An 18,159-nucleotide genomic window follows, 5' to 3' on the forward strand; every position below is an offset into this window, starting at 1 on the left:
TTGAAAATGTTTATCTAATGACCTGATGAAGAGAAAGACCTTGTACATAATAATAAAAAATACCTAGTACTAGCTACTATAGCAAATGCATTCATTTTTATTAACAAAGAATTTTGAAGGTTTATGTATGTTTGTTTAAAAATGATGAAAACAATTTTTCTTTATTAAGGGTCTACCGAACTTATCCGAGATTTTTATTTTTTAAATGTTAAACAGAATACAAAATGAAAGTCTCAAATCTCAATGGTAGATAAAATTTTTCTTCTAAAATTTATTACTTACTTAAAAATAACATTCATAATTTTATTTGAATTTTAATGAGAAATCTTAAAAAGCATCAATATATACTTTGGCTTAAAAAAAATAAACCCATTTAATATCACATAGGTAAATACTAGACTAGTAAACAGAGTTAAAGGGTTCTGCTTGCTTGTTTAAACTTAAAATGTCTTGCTTAAGTATTGTGTGGCGATTAACTCATAGAAATCTGGTTACTACATTAAACTTTTTCTTTAGAAAATAAAAACTAATTTCTATATTTAACATATTTATACATTGAAAATAATGTTTTTGCGTATTTTGTTCCTTAACATAACTTATCTAAGTTAAAATTATTTTTTTAGATGGTTCGTTATCGAAAACTTTGTTTTTTAATTAGCTATTAAAAATCAATTGGTTTCAGCTTAATAAAATATTGTATTTTTTTATTAGATTGACTTTAGTTTTTATTTTACTTCATGTAAATTTGTCGAAAATATAGACTTTCACGCGTGATACTTTTGTTATGAAAGTTTAAAAGTGTTTTTACTGAATTTTTTTTACTTGAAATTTTTTAATTTACTTATAAACTAAAAGACTTAACCAGGTAGAGCAGTGTAACTAATTTTAGTTAGTGTATAAATTTTAACTAACAAAAATAAATTACAATCGGTTTGTAAAACTAGAATAAAAAATTAGTCTATATTGCTAATGCTAACTACATTTTAATGTAAAATAACATACCTAAAAAACTAAATGATATTTATTAATTTTTTTTAATTAATCAGACTTTACCGAATTGTAGTTAGTTATCAAAATCTAAAAAGTACTATATTTCTAATAACTATATCTTTTTTTTTAAGACTGTAAAGTTTGAAGAAAATACTTAAATTATCAAACTCTTAACTTTCACAAAACTGGAAATTTGATAAAAAAATTATATTTATCGATTTTTGTTCTGGCTTTGAGAAATTAAATGAAAAAAATTTAAATTCCTTTCTTAACTAAAAGTCAGAATAACAGGAAGCTTATAAAATTACTAGTAACTTTTTATGTTCTATTTAATGTTAATGTTATAATATTACTTAAAACTTATTCATAAAGATGTTGGGTCTATAAAAATTAAGTTCAAATCAACTTAAAAACAAAAAGTTAAACCTTGTATATTTCTTATTAGCTTGTTTTTACTTTTATCCTTTGTTTATATTGTTTTTAAAATCAATTAATGTATCAGGTACAACGAAATTAAATGTTTTTGAAACACTAATATGCTAACAGTTCTTTAAATATCAAAACAACTAATATTTAAAAAGTAGTAGTTGAAAAAAAAAAAATAATTAAAATATTTTTGGTTAATATAAATTAAGTTAGAAAATGTTTTAAATGTTCAAATATAATGACTGCTTATACTTGAATTAAAACCAAAGTTAATCATAATTGTTTTTAAGAATTAGCTGAAATAGTTGAAAATAAGCATTTAAACCGTTATTATTTTAAGCTAATGAATGCACTATCTATTCTATCGAATTACTTTTTATAGTTTTCAAAAGAGATAGGCAACTTTCTCTATTTTGTCTGCTAGACTTATTAGAAAAAAAACATTTTTGCAGGCCAGACTAGATAAAAAAAATCAATGTGCAGCATAATTTTAGAAAACTGTTTCGAGGATTAAAATAGGATAACTTATAATCAAAGTTGCAATGAAAGAATCATTAAACAAGCAATAATTTGTACTTAAATTAAAATTAAAGCCATACCTAAGCATATTTGTTATAGAAAAGCTTTTTTTCACAATTTTTTTTGGTCAGAAAGGTTGCTGGCTAAAGATTTCTCTTAACGGGCTGCAGGTATTAATTAACCACCCCTAGTTAATACAGCTAACGTTTACAATAAAGTAAATGACTTTAATGCAATTTAAACTGTTAAAACGATCAAAATTTTTAAGAAAAAAAAAGAAAATTTTTTAGTTAAAGTTTTGAATTTTTAAAGAGTTCTAATTAAAAGTTATGTTCTTTCTACTTTTATTAATCAAGACTGCAAACTAAATACAACTATATAAGGTATAAATTATACTCCTTTTAACAAATATAGAAAATTTGCTTCTTACAACCAAACAAAATTTTATAAATTAATCTTATAAAAATTTGCTTTGGACAAGATATAAAAATATATCCGTGGTGTACGACTAGATAACCGAAAGGTTCTTCGTGCACCAGATCCTAGAACCAAATGTTTTTAGCGACTTTTTCAATGTTCAATAAATTATATATAGTACTTTTTTTTCAATTATTTGAATGATTTTTTTAACTGAATCTTCTTTCATGAAAATTGCATATACAGTATTAATTTTGTATTTAAAATTTAACTGACAGTATTTACTATATATATATATATATATATATATATATATATATATATAGAATTAAGTTATTTAACTTGATAAATTAAATCTTTCACACTGAGCCCACCTTTAGGGCTTCATTAATAAAAAAGTTTATTTCAAGATGTAAAACTCAAAGGACTCGAGTTTCGTGCCTATGCACTCATCAAAACAAATTTTGATAGTTTCAAAATTACGTCATAATCTATTTATGCTAAATTTTTTATTTTCCATTTGTGTGTTTTGTTTTGTGCTTTATTTTAAACTTGTTTTGAAGCTGATGAGTGCATAGGCACGAAACTCGAGTCCTTTGAGTTTACATCTTGAAATAAACTTTTATATTAATATTCAAACTTGAACACCTTCTACTGAGCCCACTTGAAGGGCTTTTAAATAATTTATTGAAATGACGATTTTAAAAATGATCCAGTATTTTTAAAATCGTCATTTCAATAAATTATATATATAAAATAAGGTTAATGTTCAAACTTGAACACCTTCTACTGAGCCCACTTGAAGGGCTTTTAAATAATTTATTGAAATGACGATTTAAAAAAATGCTGGAACATATGTTTCATAAAGACAAAAAAGATTGTCTCTAATCTTCAGCCAGTTCAAATTTAAAATAAAAAGATGTATAAAATCTTTGTTTACCAAAATGCTTTTTATTTTAAATTTGAACTGGCTGAAGATTAGAGACAATCTTTTTTGTCTTTATGAAACATATGTTCCAGCATTTTTTAAAATCGTCATTTCAATAAATTATATTACATATATATATTATATATATATATATATATTAAAGGCTTTATACAAAGTTCTGATCGATAGTGCTCGACAAATCAAATTGGAGCTTAATATTTATTTAATTATATAAAAACTATAATTTAAACAGCTGTTTCACACATTGAAATGTAAAATTTCATGTGATGGTCAGTAAGTTACAGTTTATTATTGAAATGTAAGTTGAATTTAAAATACGCTGTGAATGTTATTTTATGCTTTTTAGGAAAGTTTAAAAAGGTTATTTTGGAAAAATTAAAATTCAATACTAAATTCGGCTGCAAACTTTGTAACTTAGAAAAAATAGAAATCGAAAAATCAGATAAGAACGTAACACTAAACAAGAAAAGCGAAAGACAAAACATATGCATCCATTATCAAAAATACTTTTTTAACAAAATTTATTAAATATTTATTAACCAACTAAATATTAAAACAAAATAAAATCGAAGCGGCAAACACGAGTATTTTATAGCATTTTATAACATTTTTCCCAACAGCCTAAAATTTTTTTCTAATAGCTTAAAACATTTTTCCAAAATAACCTTTTTAAACTTTCCTAAAAAGCATAAAATAACATTCACAGCGTATTTTAAATTCAACTAATCGTACAATAAACTGTACCATTACTACGTCATAATTATTATAAAAAATTCTAAAATCGAAATTTCTGTTCACTATTATAATAAACTGTAACTTACTGACGATCACATGAAATTTTACATTTCAATGTGTGAAACAGCTGTTTAAATTATAGTTTTTATATAATTTAATAAATAAATATATCTATATATATAAAATAAGGTTATTATTCAAACTTGAACACCTTCTACTGAGCCCACTTGAAGGGATTTTAAATAATTTATTACAAAAATAAAATTTCAAAAATACTGGTACACGTGTTTCATAAGACTAGACGCCTTAATCTTCAGCCAGCTAAATTTAGCGTCTAGTCTTATGAAAAACGTGTACCAGTATTTTTGAAATATTATTTTTCTAATAAATTATATATATATATATATATATATATATATATATATATTTATATAAAATAAGGTTAATGTTTAAACGTAAACACTTTCAACTGAGCCCACTTGAAGGGCTTTTAAATAATTTATTCAAATGGCGATTTTAAAAATTCTGGAACATATGTTTCACAAAGCTCTAATTTTTCATAAAGCTTTGATCATCAGCCAGTTAAATTCAAAATACAAAGCACTGTACTAAACAAAGATACAAAAGTTATGCAAAAAAACAAAAAACAGTATGACGTAATATTGTACATTACAAATATTCAGTACAAAAATCGAAAATAATCAGTACAAAAAGTTTTCGTTAATTTTAGTTGTTTAATTAGTTAGAAGGTAGATCGATTTTTGTACTGAATATTTGTAATGTACAATATTACGTCATACTGTTTTTTGTTTTTTTGCATAACTTTTGTATCTTTGTTTAGTACAGTGCTTTGTATTTTGAATTTAACTGGCTGATGATCAAAGCTTTATGAAAAATTAGAGCTTTGTGAAACATATGTTCCAGAATTTTTAAAATCGCCATTTGAATAAATTATATATATTTATATATATATATATATATACACTGCTTATCGAACAACAAAAAATGTGTTCAAAATATTTGGTCATAGGACCTGGTGCAGGAAAAAAACTTTTCGGTTATCAAGTCGCCCACCACTGGATACCTTTTAATGTTTTGTCCAGGACTGTATTTTCGGACTTATATGTACAAAACTGTATGTATATATTTTGAAACAAACAATTTTCCAATATATATAAACTTCGACAAAATAAAAGACTCAGAAAATAATCAAGCTTTTCTACATGTTTCTTATAAATATAAAGTAAATATAGATAAAAAATTCTTAAAAAAAATTGTGCACTACAAATATACCATTGTTTATCGAAACTTTTAATACTTAGCACAAAACTAGCTTATAGTTTTTCGTTTTTATAAAAAGAACGACCAAAAAAAAAATGAGACAACTAAAATTTAAAGACAACTTTAAAATTAACAAATTAAAGTTAGAAAGGGCAGTAGTTAACATATATTTTGTTTCAAAAGTTAAAAGTACTAACAATAGTTTTGGAAACTAGCACTTTTAAAAATCTTAAAATGGAGATTACAAATGATGAAAAGGTTTTAAAAAAGATGGCAATAAGACATCTAATAAACAAAAATGTAAAATCATAATGTTTAAGGCTCTAAAATTGCAGAATGAAAATGAAAAAACAAGCAACTTACTTGTATACATTTTTTTATGCTAGTAGCACAACTAAACTGCTGTTAATTTTTTGTTTTCTTCCTAAAAATTGTATAAAAAGTTTGTTGAAATATAATATTTAGTCTTAAACTTTATAAGTATTTAATGCTAGTAAGTTTAATATTTCTCTTAATATCTTGCTGTTTTTCTTGGTGTAAGTTTAAAAACAAAATTTTTTTTTATACATATGTTAAAATAAACAGTTAATAACGTTTTGCTAGATTATATATTTAAAGTTTATGTAAAGTGTAAGAAAGTCTAGTAAAACTAACATTTAGTTAGCTCAAACACTTACAAAGTTTTAAAGTTTTAAAGTTTCAATAATCTGATATAAATTTGTCTAAATATTAAACTAACAACTTCGAAATCAACAAAAATAACTTAAACTAACTTCGCAGTCTTTTTCTTCGGATATTGCTTTTTGCTGATCAAGTTTTTTTGGCGAAAGTTTATCAATTGCAATTGTGAATAGTAAATAACTTATTCCTGAAACTAAAGACATGATAGCAGCTGTATGAAACAAAAAATTTCCACCGAATTCTGCAAACAATTTTCCTCCGATGAGGGAGCCCGTTCCAGCTCCTGGTATTTGTTTAGGTTAATAAAAAATTTTCAGAAGTTAGAAATTAAAACTTGAAAACTGCTTAAACTTTGTTTTAAGTTATAAGCCACTCAAAATAGTTATTGAACACAATTGGTTTTAAATTAAGAAGTTAGAATAAAGGCCAAATCGATTTCAAAATTACTTAGTTTTGCACAGTCGTAGAATTTTAATTATAAGGAAAACTAAGGTGGTACCAGTGGTGACGCGTGGTTGTTTTTGATTGGAGGTGTGGGAAATTTACATAAACCTTAAAAACCCCCTTAATTTTATATTTGTTAAAACTAATTTAGTAAGATAAAAGTACCACAATTACAACAAATTGTTTGAAAATGTATATACTTAAAAAAGTAACAGTTTTATAATGTAATATTCAAATTTTTAGTTTTTTTAGGTTGAGCATCTGTCCAATGCTCCACCATATGCGACGCTTCGGCAGATACTATACTTTTACTGTAAAGTTTATAAGGCTATTTGTTTTTAGCTTTGTTAAGTAGTAACCTTTTTTTTACTTTTATAAAATAACAGCCAACACAAAAAAAAGTCAAGTAATCAATAAAAAATATTTCGTTTAAAACAAAAATTAAAGCTGTTGTTTTTGTTTTTTTTACTTTTAAAATAATATAAAAATGCTATTTGTTGAGTATTCATTGAATAACTGTTACCAATTAAATTAGTAGTTGTGTAGACGAGGGCCATCGTGGTGGACTCGAGACCCTTGACGCTGATGTTTGAAGCGTGGGTGCAAATTGTTGTCCACGCGAGGGCGTAAGAGATCATTCTGAACAACTCTATGGGAATGAGCATCCAGGACTCAGTTATTACGGTGTACAAGTAGAACCTTAGCTGGAAAATAGATTTAAGCTTTGGTATGTAGCGAAAATAAAAATTTTACTTATACACTGTACTAATTAAGTTTTAGCTGTATATTTTTAGTTATAAAAGGTACTCAAATAAGCCCATTAAGTCAATCTAGCTTATGTTTACTAAAAACAAGTGTTTAAGTTTGTTTTTCTTTATTAAATATTAAACATTACTGTTGTGAGTTATAGATACGTTCTAATTTTCTGTAACATATTTCGTTCCAGGCACAAGTAAAATTATACCTTGAAAACTTAATTTAAACAGTGTGCTAAGCGACTTAATAACGTTCAAAAAATAGATTGAATTGTCTAGTTTATATTTTTAATTGATTTAGATTTGTTTGACATAGTATTATAAATTTTTGTTTTCAATACTTGTAATTTTAAAACTATCGTCAGTAAAATATCTATCTTTTTTTTTTGGTTTTAGTCTTAATTGTAAGATAACATGCTTACTTAAAAATGTTTATTTTTTTTCATAAAGCGTCGCTTTTAAGCTTGTTAGGACTAGCTTTGAATATAGTGAGTTACTTTAAAAAAAAGTTTTCTTATACACTTTTTCCTTCATAAAAAAAATAAGAAGAAATTTTAGTACACTATTATTTCTTTTAATTGCTATTTCTGTTGTAAACACTTTATCCACGTTTTTAAAATTTTCAGCGTAAAACTTAAAACTATTAAAAAATACTTTTTAAGCTTTGTATTAACAATAAGAGTACTTAAGGTTTTTACAAAAGTTGTATATGAACTTTAGGATGACTTTAATTGTGCGAATAACAAACTAACAGCAAAAGAAAGCATCGTGAAGGAAAGAATATGCTCCGTTCCAAATACTTTGATGATCTTTCCCACCCAAATAAAAACGGGAAGGGCTGAAACTGTTCCTACCAAGGCGGAAACTCCCAACACCGCCCCGCTTGCATTTAATTTGACCTCCCCGAACCAAAACAAAAAATTTATTAGCATGGACTGGTCCACACCGTAAGTCCAAAGGACTATGAAAAAGGCCACAGCTCTTGGTTTAGCCAGAATTTTCTGTATAAAAATATCTTTAATAATTTGTTAAAATTTGTGAAATATAGTTTGTTATAAACCAAATAGATATTTTTCATTGAGAGCTTGGCATTTCAAAACAGTTACTTACTGTCATATCTTTTAGTCTTATTTTTTTTTCGTCTTCTTTCTTTTTAGTTTTTAGTGGTATGTTAAAGATAGCAATGAGTGCAACACTCCAGAAAAAAATATTGCATAAAAACATCGGAACAAACATCAACTTGTTCTGTTCTCCTACAAAATCTTCAACAAAATCTGTCGAAAAGAACCTTTTTTATTTGTTTTCGATATACAGCAATACAACACTTATATTTTACAACTTTAGCCTTAACTAAAATTTGTCTAAAAAACTATGCAAAGAATAGTAAACAATAGAACTTAAAATAAGCTACATTCACATGGCGTGTTACAAAAAGTTGCGTATTAAGTTATTGTTAACTAAACTTTCTTTGGTATTAGAAAAGGTTTTTAAAACATTAAAAATTAAGAAACAGTTCTAATAAAAGCATGTAGTTTTGGCTATGCAGAAAAGTATGCTAAACAATTGTGGAAAATTCCTCAAACCTTTCAAAACACCGACGGCGGCAATCATGCCCGCCCCTCCGATCCCCGCCCACATCACTTGCCGCCCCAACTTGTCCTTTTTTCCCGCGTCGTCCAGGTAACCGAGAACAGACGCGTTGACGAGCGAGCTACCGCCCCTGTGGCCCACCGAAGACAGGACTGCCAGGCAGAGGGCGGCGACGAGGGTGAAAGAGTAGTTGGAAGTTACCTTGCACGCCAGAGGGCAGCAAACCGATGACGTGCCGAGTGACGTAACAGGCTGGAGAGTTGAGTTTTCAAAAGTGAAGAGGAAGCGGTTGTTTTGCGGAACAGTGGCGCAATCTGATTGGTTGAGAAGCGAGCATGAAATGAACTGGTTGGTTAGTTGAGAGGACGTTAGGTTTTCGGAAATGCTTTCTGTCTGACTGTCAAAACCTGAACAAATCTTTATTCAAAAAATAATAAAAATCATAAAAACACAGCTAGACTAACTTGAATTTTTTTTACTAAAGCTTAAGATTAGAGCTTAAATTAAAAGAAAATTCTAGGATGGGTTACACTTTTGCACGTAGGAACACTTTTGTACGGTGTTACTTTTGCACGAGGTGACACTTTTGTACGGCGTCACTTTTGCACGAGGTGATACTTTTGCACGAGGACACTTTTGTACGGCGTCACTTTTGCACGAGAGGACACTTTTGGACGAGCGTCACTTTAGCACGAGGGGACACTTTTGCACGAGCGTCATTTTAGAACGATGGTACACTTTTGCACGAAAACACTTATGCACGAGTTAAAATTTTTAATTTTTTTTTTTCTAACTTTTATTTATTTTTTATTTTTTGCTATCATTATTACCCCTAACCCTTACCCTCGGTCGGTAAAGTTTTATTTTATAACTTTTTTGTTAAAATTTATATTTGTTAAATCTTTTTATTATTCTATTTTTTTTGAAATAATACTTTTTATTAGGTGTATATAATTTTTTTTATCACTGTTACCCCTAACCCTTACCCTCGGTTAGTAACTTTTTTTTTGTTTTTGTTATTTTATTAGTTGATTTTATTTAATTTTTTACTAGTTTTTTATTTTAATTTATTTCGTAATTCTTTCTTTCTATTCTTTATTTTTACTATCACTGTTACCACTAACCCTTACCCTCGGTCGGTAACTTTATTTGTTTTTTTATATTAATTATTTTTTATACTTTTTTCTTATTTATTTTATATATCTATTCCACTCTCGTGCAAAAATGACCCTCTGTGCAAAACTGACGCCGGTAAAAGTGTCCCCTTGTGCTAAAGTGACGCTCGTGCAAAAGAGTCGCCGTGCAAAATTGTTCACTCGTGCAAAAGTAACCCTGCTTGCAAAAGTGATGCCGAGCAAAATTGTCCCCTTGTTCTATATTGACGCTCGTGCAAAAGAGTCGCTGTGCAAAAGTGTCCACTCGTGCAAAAGAAACGCTCGTGCAAAAGTGACCGTTACCATTTTTATAAGTATTTTATCCATAGCTATTTTAATTCGTATAAATTTTTGTCTTAAGGTATACGAAAAGTAAATAATTTTAAAATTTAAGCTTAAGCTTTTAGCAATATATAAGCAATAAAAATAAAATACTTTGACAAAAAATCAACCGAAACAGACATTTACCAGAGAAAAACTCACATAAATAATTCCTACCCGCATCGGAACCGGCGTAAGGCAGGAAGTACTGCGCCGAAACGGTCACCATGCCGAAAAGGAAGACGCAAGTGAGGACCGCGCGGGGCCGCGACACCTTGTCGGTTATCAGGCCGATGGCGGGAACGAGGAGAGAGGAGAAAAAGCACTCGAGGAGGAGGATGAAGCCGGCCTGTGAGGAGGTGAGACCGAGGTGCTTGTAGAAGAGCGGTCTGTAAGCCAGCACGCCGAAGGAGCCTGCAAAAATGACATCTAAGTTTAAAAATATACAAATTAATAAAAATAAAAAAACTATTTATGTAAGAACTTGTTTTTCTGCTATTTTGTTAACCACGCACATAAATTCATAAAGTTTTTTTTTTACTTGTATTTGTTTAAAAGCCATTTGCAACATAAAACTTTGTGTGAAATAAAATTTCTAAAGATAAGGTGTTTGTAACTTTGTGCTGCAAATGAAAGTAGCATACTAGGAAACTAGTAACATAAACTAAACAAAACAGTCTTTAAACTATAAAACATTAAAAGTTTATTTATTTATTACTTTAACAATATAAAAGTATGTTTTAAACTTTTTATTTAGGAAGTTTAACCATAGCATAAATTGTTTACTTAGCAAAGTACCTGCGTCGAATGCAAAATAAAGAACTTTGATTGGCAGTAGAAGCTTGTTAACTTTGAAAAAAGTTTCAGTACCAGAGGAAAAACTCATAATATTTAATAGATATCTAATTTATTTACATAAATCTATCAAATAATTGTAAAAGTTAAATATTTTTTGCTTACAATAAAAAGTATTAAAACAATGCAATTTAAACTAATTGAAAAAGTTCTTTACCTTGTAAAAATTGTTTTTAAGTTAAGTAACATTATTGTTAACTAGTATTTACCTCAAAGTGTAGTCGTTATTTCTAATAGTAAAGTTAAAAAATAAATAAAACTTATAAAAAACTCTAAAATCTGTTATTTGAATTTTTTAAAATAGTTGTTTTTTATTTCTTTAAAGTAAAACTTCATCAGGATAAATATTGATTTTTTCACTGCATTTAAAACTATAAAAGCTACTTCGGTAACAATAAAAGTACTATACTAGTTTTGGCAGCTATTAGATGTATAATGAAATACCTCATTTAAATTTTAGTTCAAAGTATTAAAAAAACAACGTGTAAAATGCGGTTATATGCTAAACATGTTTGTTTTATTTTAACGTATTACAAAATTTACAAAAATTACAAAATTTTTAAGCTGCATTAAGTTCAAACCACAATTCAAATAAATTAAAAACTTTTGTCGTGGTAATAAACATAAACAATAAACATTGTTAAATAAATAGTTACAAAAATGTTTAATTGTTCGTTATTTGACTATATAACATTAAATTAAGTAAAATTATCTGAATAAAAAAATAAATTTCGTAGTATTTTGCAACAGTTTTACGATCTTTATTGCATATCTTAAACTTATTTTAATTGCTAATTATGTATTGACTACTTTTTAGTATAGTTGTATGCCTTTACAACTAAGAAAAAAAATTGAGGAAGCTTGTTTAAAACTACATAAAACATTTTATAATTTGTACATGGGCGGTTTTTATAAATAAATGTTTCTAACCTTGTTTGGTAAGACTATAAGATTAATTCATGTTTCGTACCAAATAACCTTAAGTATATATTATATTTTTTCATATATTTATATTCTTATTAATATACAAACCTATAACTTAATTAATTAACAAACTTCTATCATAGTATATCAAAAGTGTTTTTGAGGATTTTGCTCATTAATATCAGTTTTTTTGTTAGTTTTTAAAACATAGTTTGTTAATTTAATTTAAACATTAATGTATTCATATATGCTTGCTTTAAATTACAGAACTTAATTATTACAGAAAATCTTTAATATAGTGAAAAGTTGTTTTGTATAAAAAAATTTCGAAATAGTAAATTTTTTAGTTTAGTTTTAATAACAGAAAACAAGCAGCTAGCTTAAAAGAAGCTACCATGTATAAATTCAAATTATTTTAAAAAACTCTTTAAACTTAGATTTTTACTTATAATTCATTTAGCTCGAAAGAATGCAAATTATACTACGTATTGTTACATAGTTAATATGAAATATTAATCATCTAAACAATTATTTTAGAGTAGATGAATACATTTATAGCTTATAAATCTAGATTGTAAAAAAAGTATCCGTTAAAAATAAAAAATCAATTATGATTGTTCTAGATCTTTAATTTATTACATCAATAATTTTTTTTCAGACTTTTACCAACAAAAAATAATAATAGTGTGTTCTAAAACTTTCTTACTAATAAAAAAAGAATACAACTTAGTTTAACTTTTTGTCAATAACAAAGCTTTTAAGTACCTCTTGATATTTTGATATGAATAAAATTAACGTTCACCTTCAAAAAATTGTACTTTTTACAGCTCTCTTTTATAAATTTGTATATTTATTAACATTAATTTTAACTTCGAGCTTGAACTTGTATTTAATTGTTTAGGTTAATTTTAATTTAGTATTTAGTTTGTTTATTTAAACACATAGCTTCTGTTTTGACTATAGCATGCAGTTTTTGATGTTTATTAAATGATTACTTTTTTAGGTTTTATTTTTAACAGTTTAAATATTTTACTACATATTTTAGAAAAATAACGCAGTACGCGAAGACTTTTTAAACAAGTTCGTCCCGCGATTTAATTTTTCGAGTAATATTGCTTCGCCGAATAAAAAAAATTGCTCAACCTAACTTTAGTTGTAAAACTTGCTGTTAACAAACGTCCAGTTAATTTCATGGCACAGAAAGGTCTAGGCTTTTAAGCTTATAACTTTTTTTAAATTTTGTTTTGATTTTTTTAATGCAGATAATCCTTATGGTCAACATTTTATACCTTATAAAGCTTCTAAAAGGTCTATAATTTTTTTTTAACGAAACTTTTGAAAAGTTAGATTAACAAAAAAAATTAAAACAAACTTTTTACCAAGACAACTATAGAATAAAATGTATCTTATGAAACTTTCAATAATCTTGTACGACTGTTGTACTCAACTACTTAATCTATTTGCAATAAATGTATACATTTCCGCAAAAAATAGAAGTGCTAAAAATATTCTTAAAAACTGAAATCTTTTTTTTTATGTATGACTTTTTGATAATAAACTAACCTTTGAGAAATATTTAACAAACTGCTAACAGCAAAAGTAAAACACAATTCGTAGCTATACTTAATTTTTTTTTTAACTTAGTAAGGTGTTTTAATAAAAAAATTAAAGTTTATAACCTTGTAACGAAAAGTTTATATACAAAAACAGTTTTAAAATAGTTTGATTATTATTAAAGTCTACTATATTAAAAAAAACTAAATGTTGTATATAAAACAACTTACTTAAAATTAACAACATTTAAAACAATTCATAGCTGCTCACTTAAAAAAAATAAGTTTAAAATAAAAAACTGAGCAATACATTGAAATATGGTAGTTTGTATTATTAAAACTGAAATGTTAAATAATTATTATAACTGTTAATAATAAATGTTAAGTAGTTGCTAACAAATATTTTTGATCATTTTTCGAATAGTTTTACAATTGTTACCTGAATTGTTTACTCATAAAAAAAATATATATATCAGACTTAATCACATTAAAAACACTACTCGTATTTTTGTTAAAACAAATCAATATAATTTTTACACTTATACTTTTCAATTTCTCCACTACACGGCTTGAAAGTTGAAAAAAAAATTGTGGTGTTCTTTTTTTTTTTTTTTTAAATTTTTGATTGTTTAAAACTTGTCATATAGTAAAATACAATTTTTATATATCCGTAATACATATCTTTTTAAGATCGTTTGTTGAAGAATTTTTTTCAAATGCTACTGTTTTTGCTAATGTTCTAATATTTATTTTGATTTATCAACAGCACAGAGCACGAGGAGAGGAGCAAATACTTTGAAGTAAAAAACCAAACTTTGCCTTATCGATCACGTTGCAATTTATTTTGTAAAAATCTAAATAAACAAAACTTTAATTCCTACTTGCAACAGTTTATTGTAATTTTATGGTTGAAGCTGTGCAAACTTCTCATTTGCTTAAATAAAGTGTACTGTTTAAATTGTACTTAGCACGTTAACGTACTATAATTTAGAATAAAAAATACATACTTTTTATAGTTATAATAATATTATATTGTTAGCATATATATTAAAATAAAATTTTATTGTTAAACGTTACAGAACCTTGTAAACTGAAAAAAAATCTATATTGCATTTACACTTTTTCAGTTAAAGATTTAACTAAGATAATTTAATTTTATTATAAAATTCAAAAAATTAGCACAGGTACGATAAACTGTTAAAAATTCGCTACAAACTTAGACATTCTGTGTTATTATTTGTTTAATACTTTCAAAAGACTGCTTTGCATTATTTGGAATTAATTTAGAAAAGTAAACTGGATATATTTTGCTTTTCTTAGATGATGCATTGAGGTAAGTTGTTTGGCAAAAAAAAACCTTGCAAGCAAAAACAATCAATTACTTTAATGTTGAAACGTCCGTGCTATGACAACAGGTACAAATTATGACGTAATAACACAAATATTGCAAAAGAAAGAATAATACCAGGGGTAAGCAGCCTTTGAATTATCAATTTATTTTTTTCTTCTACATTATAAAAATAAATGTTCTTTATTTAAGTTGTGATAAAATAATCGTAATATAACCACTAAAGCTAATTCATATGTTAATTTACAACAAGTTCAAGTTTAAAACATTTTAGTTAGTTTTAATCGAATTAAATTAAGTTAACTGAGCCTCTGGATTATAAAATGATATTAAGTTCTGCTGGAGACAGGAACTTAGTTGTCAGAGCTTTATAAATGAATTATAATTTGCTTTATTCTGCTACAATAATTTTTTAATTGAGGGTTTTCGAATATGAAAAATATCGTTTCCTTTGAAGCGGTTTTAGCTTTCAGGTAGCTAACTAGTAAGAGTAAGAGAGCAAAAAAAACATTTGGATTATTAACTAGTAAAGGGGCGATTATTTTAAAATTTCTGTCAAGTGGGAGATTATGAAAACTCTTTTAGGCAACCCTGCTGTAATCTATTTTTTAAATAAACGTAGGAAACTTTGTTTAAGTAGTTATGTGAAGAAAACATTTTTACAGTTTGAAAAAGTTCCATCTGGTTTTAAAATTGGAATGTGGGTTTTCTTTTCAATAAAAGTACAGTATCCATCGTTAGTGTATATGCTTACAATGTTTATAAATATTTATACCGTGGCTACGTCATTGCATCAAAAACACCAATCAACACTAAAATTTATTAACGCGCTATTAAAGCTTCAAGCATTTTTGCTTCTAATAACCCAAAGCTAGCTATCAACATAAATTTGCTATCAATATAAATTCTAATTTACGTGCCTGTATTCTGCTGTTGAATGAAGCAAAATGTGTAAACTGTAAAATGTGAACAAAGATTAATGAAACAAAGAATAATTAACATTTCACCTACGATGCCTCCTTCATACTTTTAAAACTGCCGACCAAGGTTTAAAGCAAAAACTTAATAAAAGGATTGCGACCTAAACAGCTTAAACAATATTTAAAAAGCTAAATAATGACCACCACAAATAGTGATCTATAGTTAGCAAAAGAGCGAATATGTATCAAAAAAGTTTTCTTGGCTTATGAAAAATATAATAAAGAAATAAGAGTTAGCTTTTTTTTTTAGAAAAATGTAGTTTTTTTTATCTTGTCGTACTTAAATGATAAATTCATTGATTTCGCGTTTTGTTATATTGTTTAATTAATTTTATTCTTATTACAAAACCTGCTCCAAGGGAGCAGACTGCAGATCATGTGTTCAAAGTTTTTTTTAATGTGAACAACTACTAGTTTTGTAAGAAACTCAAAACTTACTGAAAATTGTCGTAGACATTAATTGAATGTTAAAACAAAATGATGTGCAAAACAACGTAAAATATATGTAGTTGTATATGTATAAACTTACTTATGCTTTGTTTCGCACAATCTACCAGCTATTTGAGTCTTTTACCGCTTATATTTTAGGAAAGTCGTCTTCGAGGTGTGCACGATATTTATTTTCGCTTTTAAGAAAGTTTTTAAATGCACAAAACTCACTTAGAGGTGAAGAAAATTAAATTTGACACTTACACTAGATATTTTAGATATCCTGATATACTAAAAACTATTTAGTAAAAAGTTTTATACACTAAAAAACTTTTGTTGAAGAAAAGTTTTCTAATAAAAGATAAAGCTTCTAATGGAAGAAAGAGATTTTGATGCACGAAAAATTTCTGATGCAAGACTTAAGTTTTAACTTTTTTTTTGGGAGTTTAGATTTTACCGGGTGCACAGAACTTTGCATTCCAGTTTAAACTGCACAGATCTAAATCTCTCTAAGAACTTTTGTTATAGATTACTGTTTTTGAGTTTAGCTGCACAACAAAAAATAATAAGTATGTTGTACAGCAAAGTTGTTTATTTCGAGTACTATTTGAATTTTTTTTTAAGTATAACTAGTATTTCGTTTTTTTTTCTTTAAGACTTTGATAGAGTTTAATTTCTAAAGTTACTAAATAACCTATTGAACTGAAAGTATTTTTTAGAGTGTTAAAAAACTCTTTTTTTCTAAACCTATAAAATTTCTGTTTATTTTCTAGCATTTTTTAGTAAAACATGTTTTAGATTAGTTTTTATGTAAAGTTACAAATTTATTATGGTCTAAATTTTTATTATTTCAAACCTAGAAATTAATCAATTTTCTCATTGGAAAAAAAAAAAAAAAATTTTTCTTGTTCTGTATGGTAAAAGTAAAACGTAAATTTTTTAGTTGTCTTTATGTTATCGTGGTCTAAATAATTTTATCGTTAGTCTAAAAAGAAGATTTTTTCTTTTTTAAACTTTGTAGTGTATGGTTAATAAATAGTATATGCTTAAAAAAAGTTTAAGCTTAAAATTTTAAGCAAAATTCTTATTATTTTACTAAAAATATACAAAAAATTCAAAAAGTTAATAAATAACATACTAAATTCAAAAAGAAGCATATGAAAAATTTAAACGTTTGATATTAATTTATGTGCTACTTTTGATTTTAAAACTCTTATCAATTTTATCTCTTGTTAGAGCAAAAAACTTATTTTTAAATGTTACCTGTTTTTTATTTTTACTTATTAAAAAGTCTCTATTCAAATTTGTTGGCATGTTAATTTTAGTTTAAGAAAAAGTCAGTTTTTGTGTTTTTATTCAGACTTTAACAATTAAGGTCTCTCTAGCTCTTGCCGTGGTTAGGATTTGTTGTTATGGAAAAGCTTTAGCATGCTGTTATATCTATATAACAAGTTTATTGCTTTTATCTCCAAATGATTATTGCTCTTACTTCATATGATAAAAAAAAACTTGTACTATTTTCAAATAAGTTTAAAAACGTTCTACTTACAACAAATCTTACTTGAATATTGTATGTAAAAAAAGTAATAAATGTAGAAGTTCTACAAAAAAAAAGGAAAAAAGAAAGAAGTTTTATTTGTACCAATTGATTAATATATATGACCAAAAAAATTGTAAAAGAACTCCAATGGTGTAAAATGTAGTTGTATAAAATTAATTAGAATAAATTAATAGTAAAAAAATCTTAACTTTTTTTTTTTTTTATTTAATGTTTTTATAAATATTCAAAACTACAAAGCAAATAAAAC

General features: G+C 26.1%; 1 protein-coding gene across 1 annotated transcript; it reads right to left on the reverse strand.

The window, feature by feature from the left end:
* Nucleotides 1–5,559: 5,559 nt before the first annotated feature.
* Nucleotides 5,560–11,181, reverse strand: LOC145839094 (major facilitator superfamily domain-containing protein 6-like). The gene is made up of 8 exons (XM_082946707.1): nucleotides 11,061–11,181; nucleotides 10,440–10,676; nucleotides 8,781–9,194; nucleotides 8,308–8,471; nucleotides 7,950–8,198; nucleotides 6,966–7,146; nucleotides 6,091–6,281; nucleotides 5,560–5,741 (listed from the first exon to the last, which is right to left on the reverse strand). Exons 1-8 carry the CDS (start codon nucleotides 11,146–11,148, stop codon nucleotides 5,712–5,714), a joined length of 1,554 nt encoding a protein of 517 aa, XP_082802833.1. The 5' UTR covers nucleotides 11,149–11,181; the 3' UTR covers nucleotides 5,560–5,711.
* Nucleotides 11,182–18,159: the final 6,978 nt, after the last annotated feature.

This window comes from Thalia democratica, chromosome 1 (genome assembly GCF_965202585.1).
Source record: "Thalia democratica chromosome 1, ktThaDemo2.hap1.1, whole genome shotgun sequence".
In the NCBI taxonomy this organism is placed as follows: Eukaryota; Metazoa; Chordata; class Thaliacea; order Salpida; family Salpidae; genus Thalia; species Thalia democratica.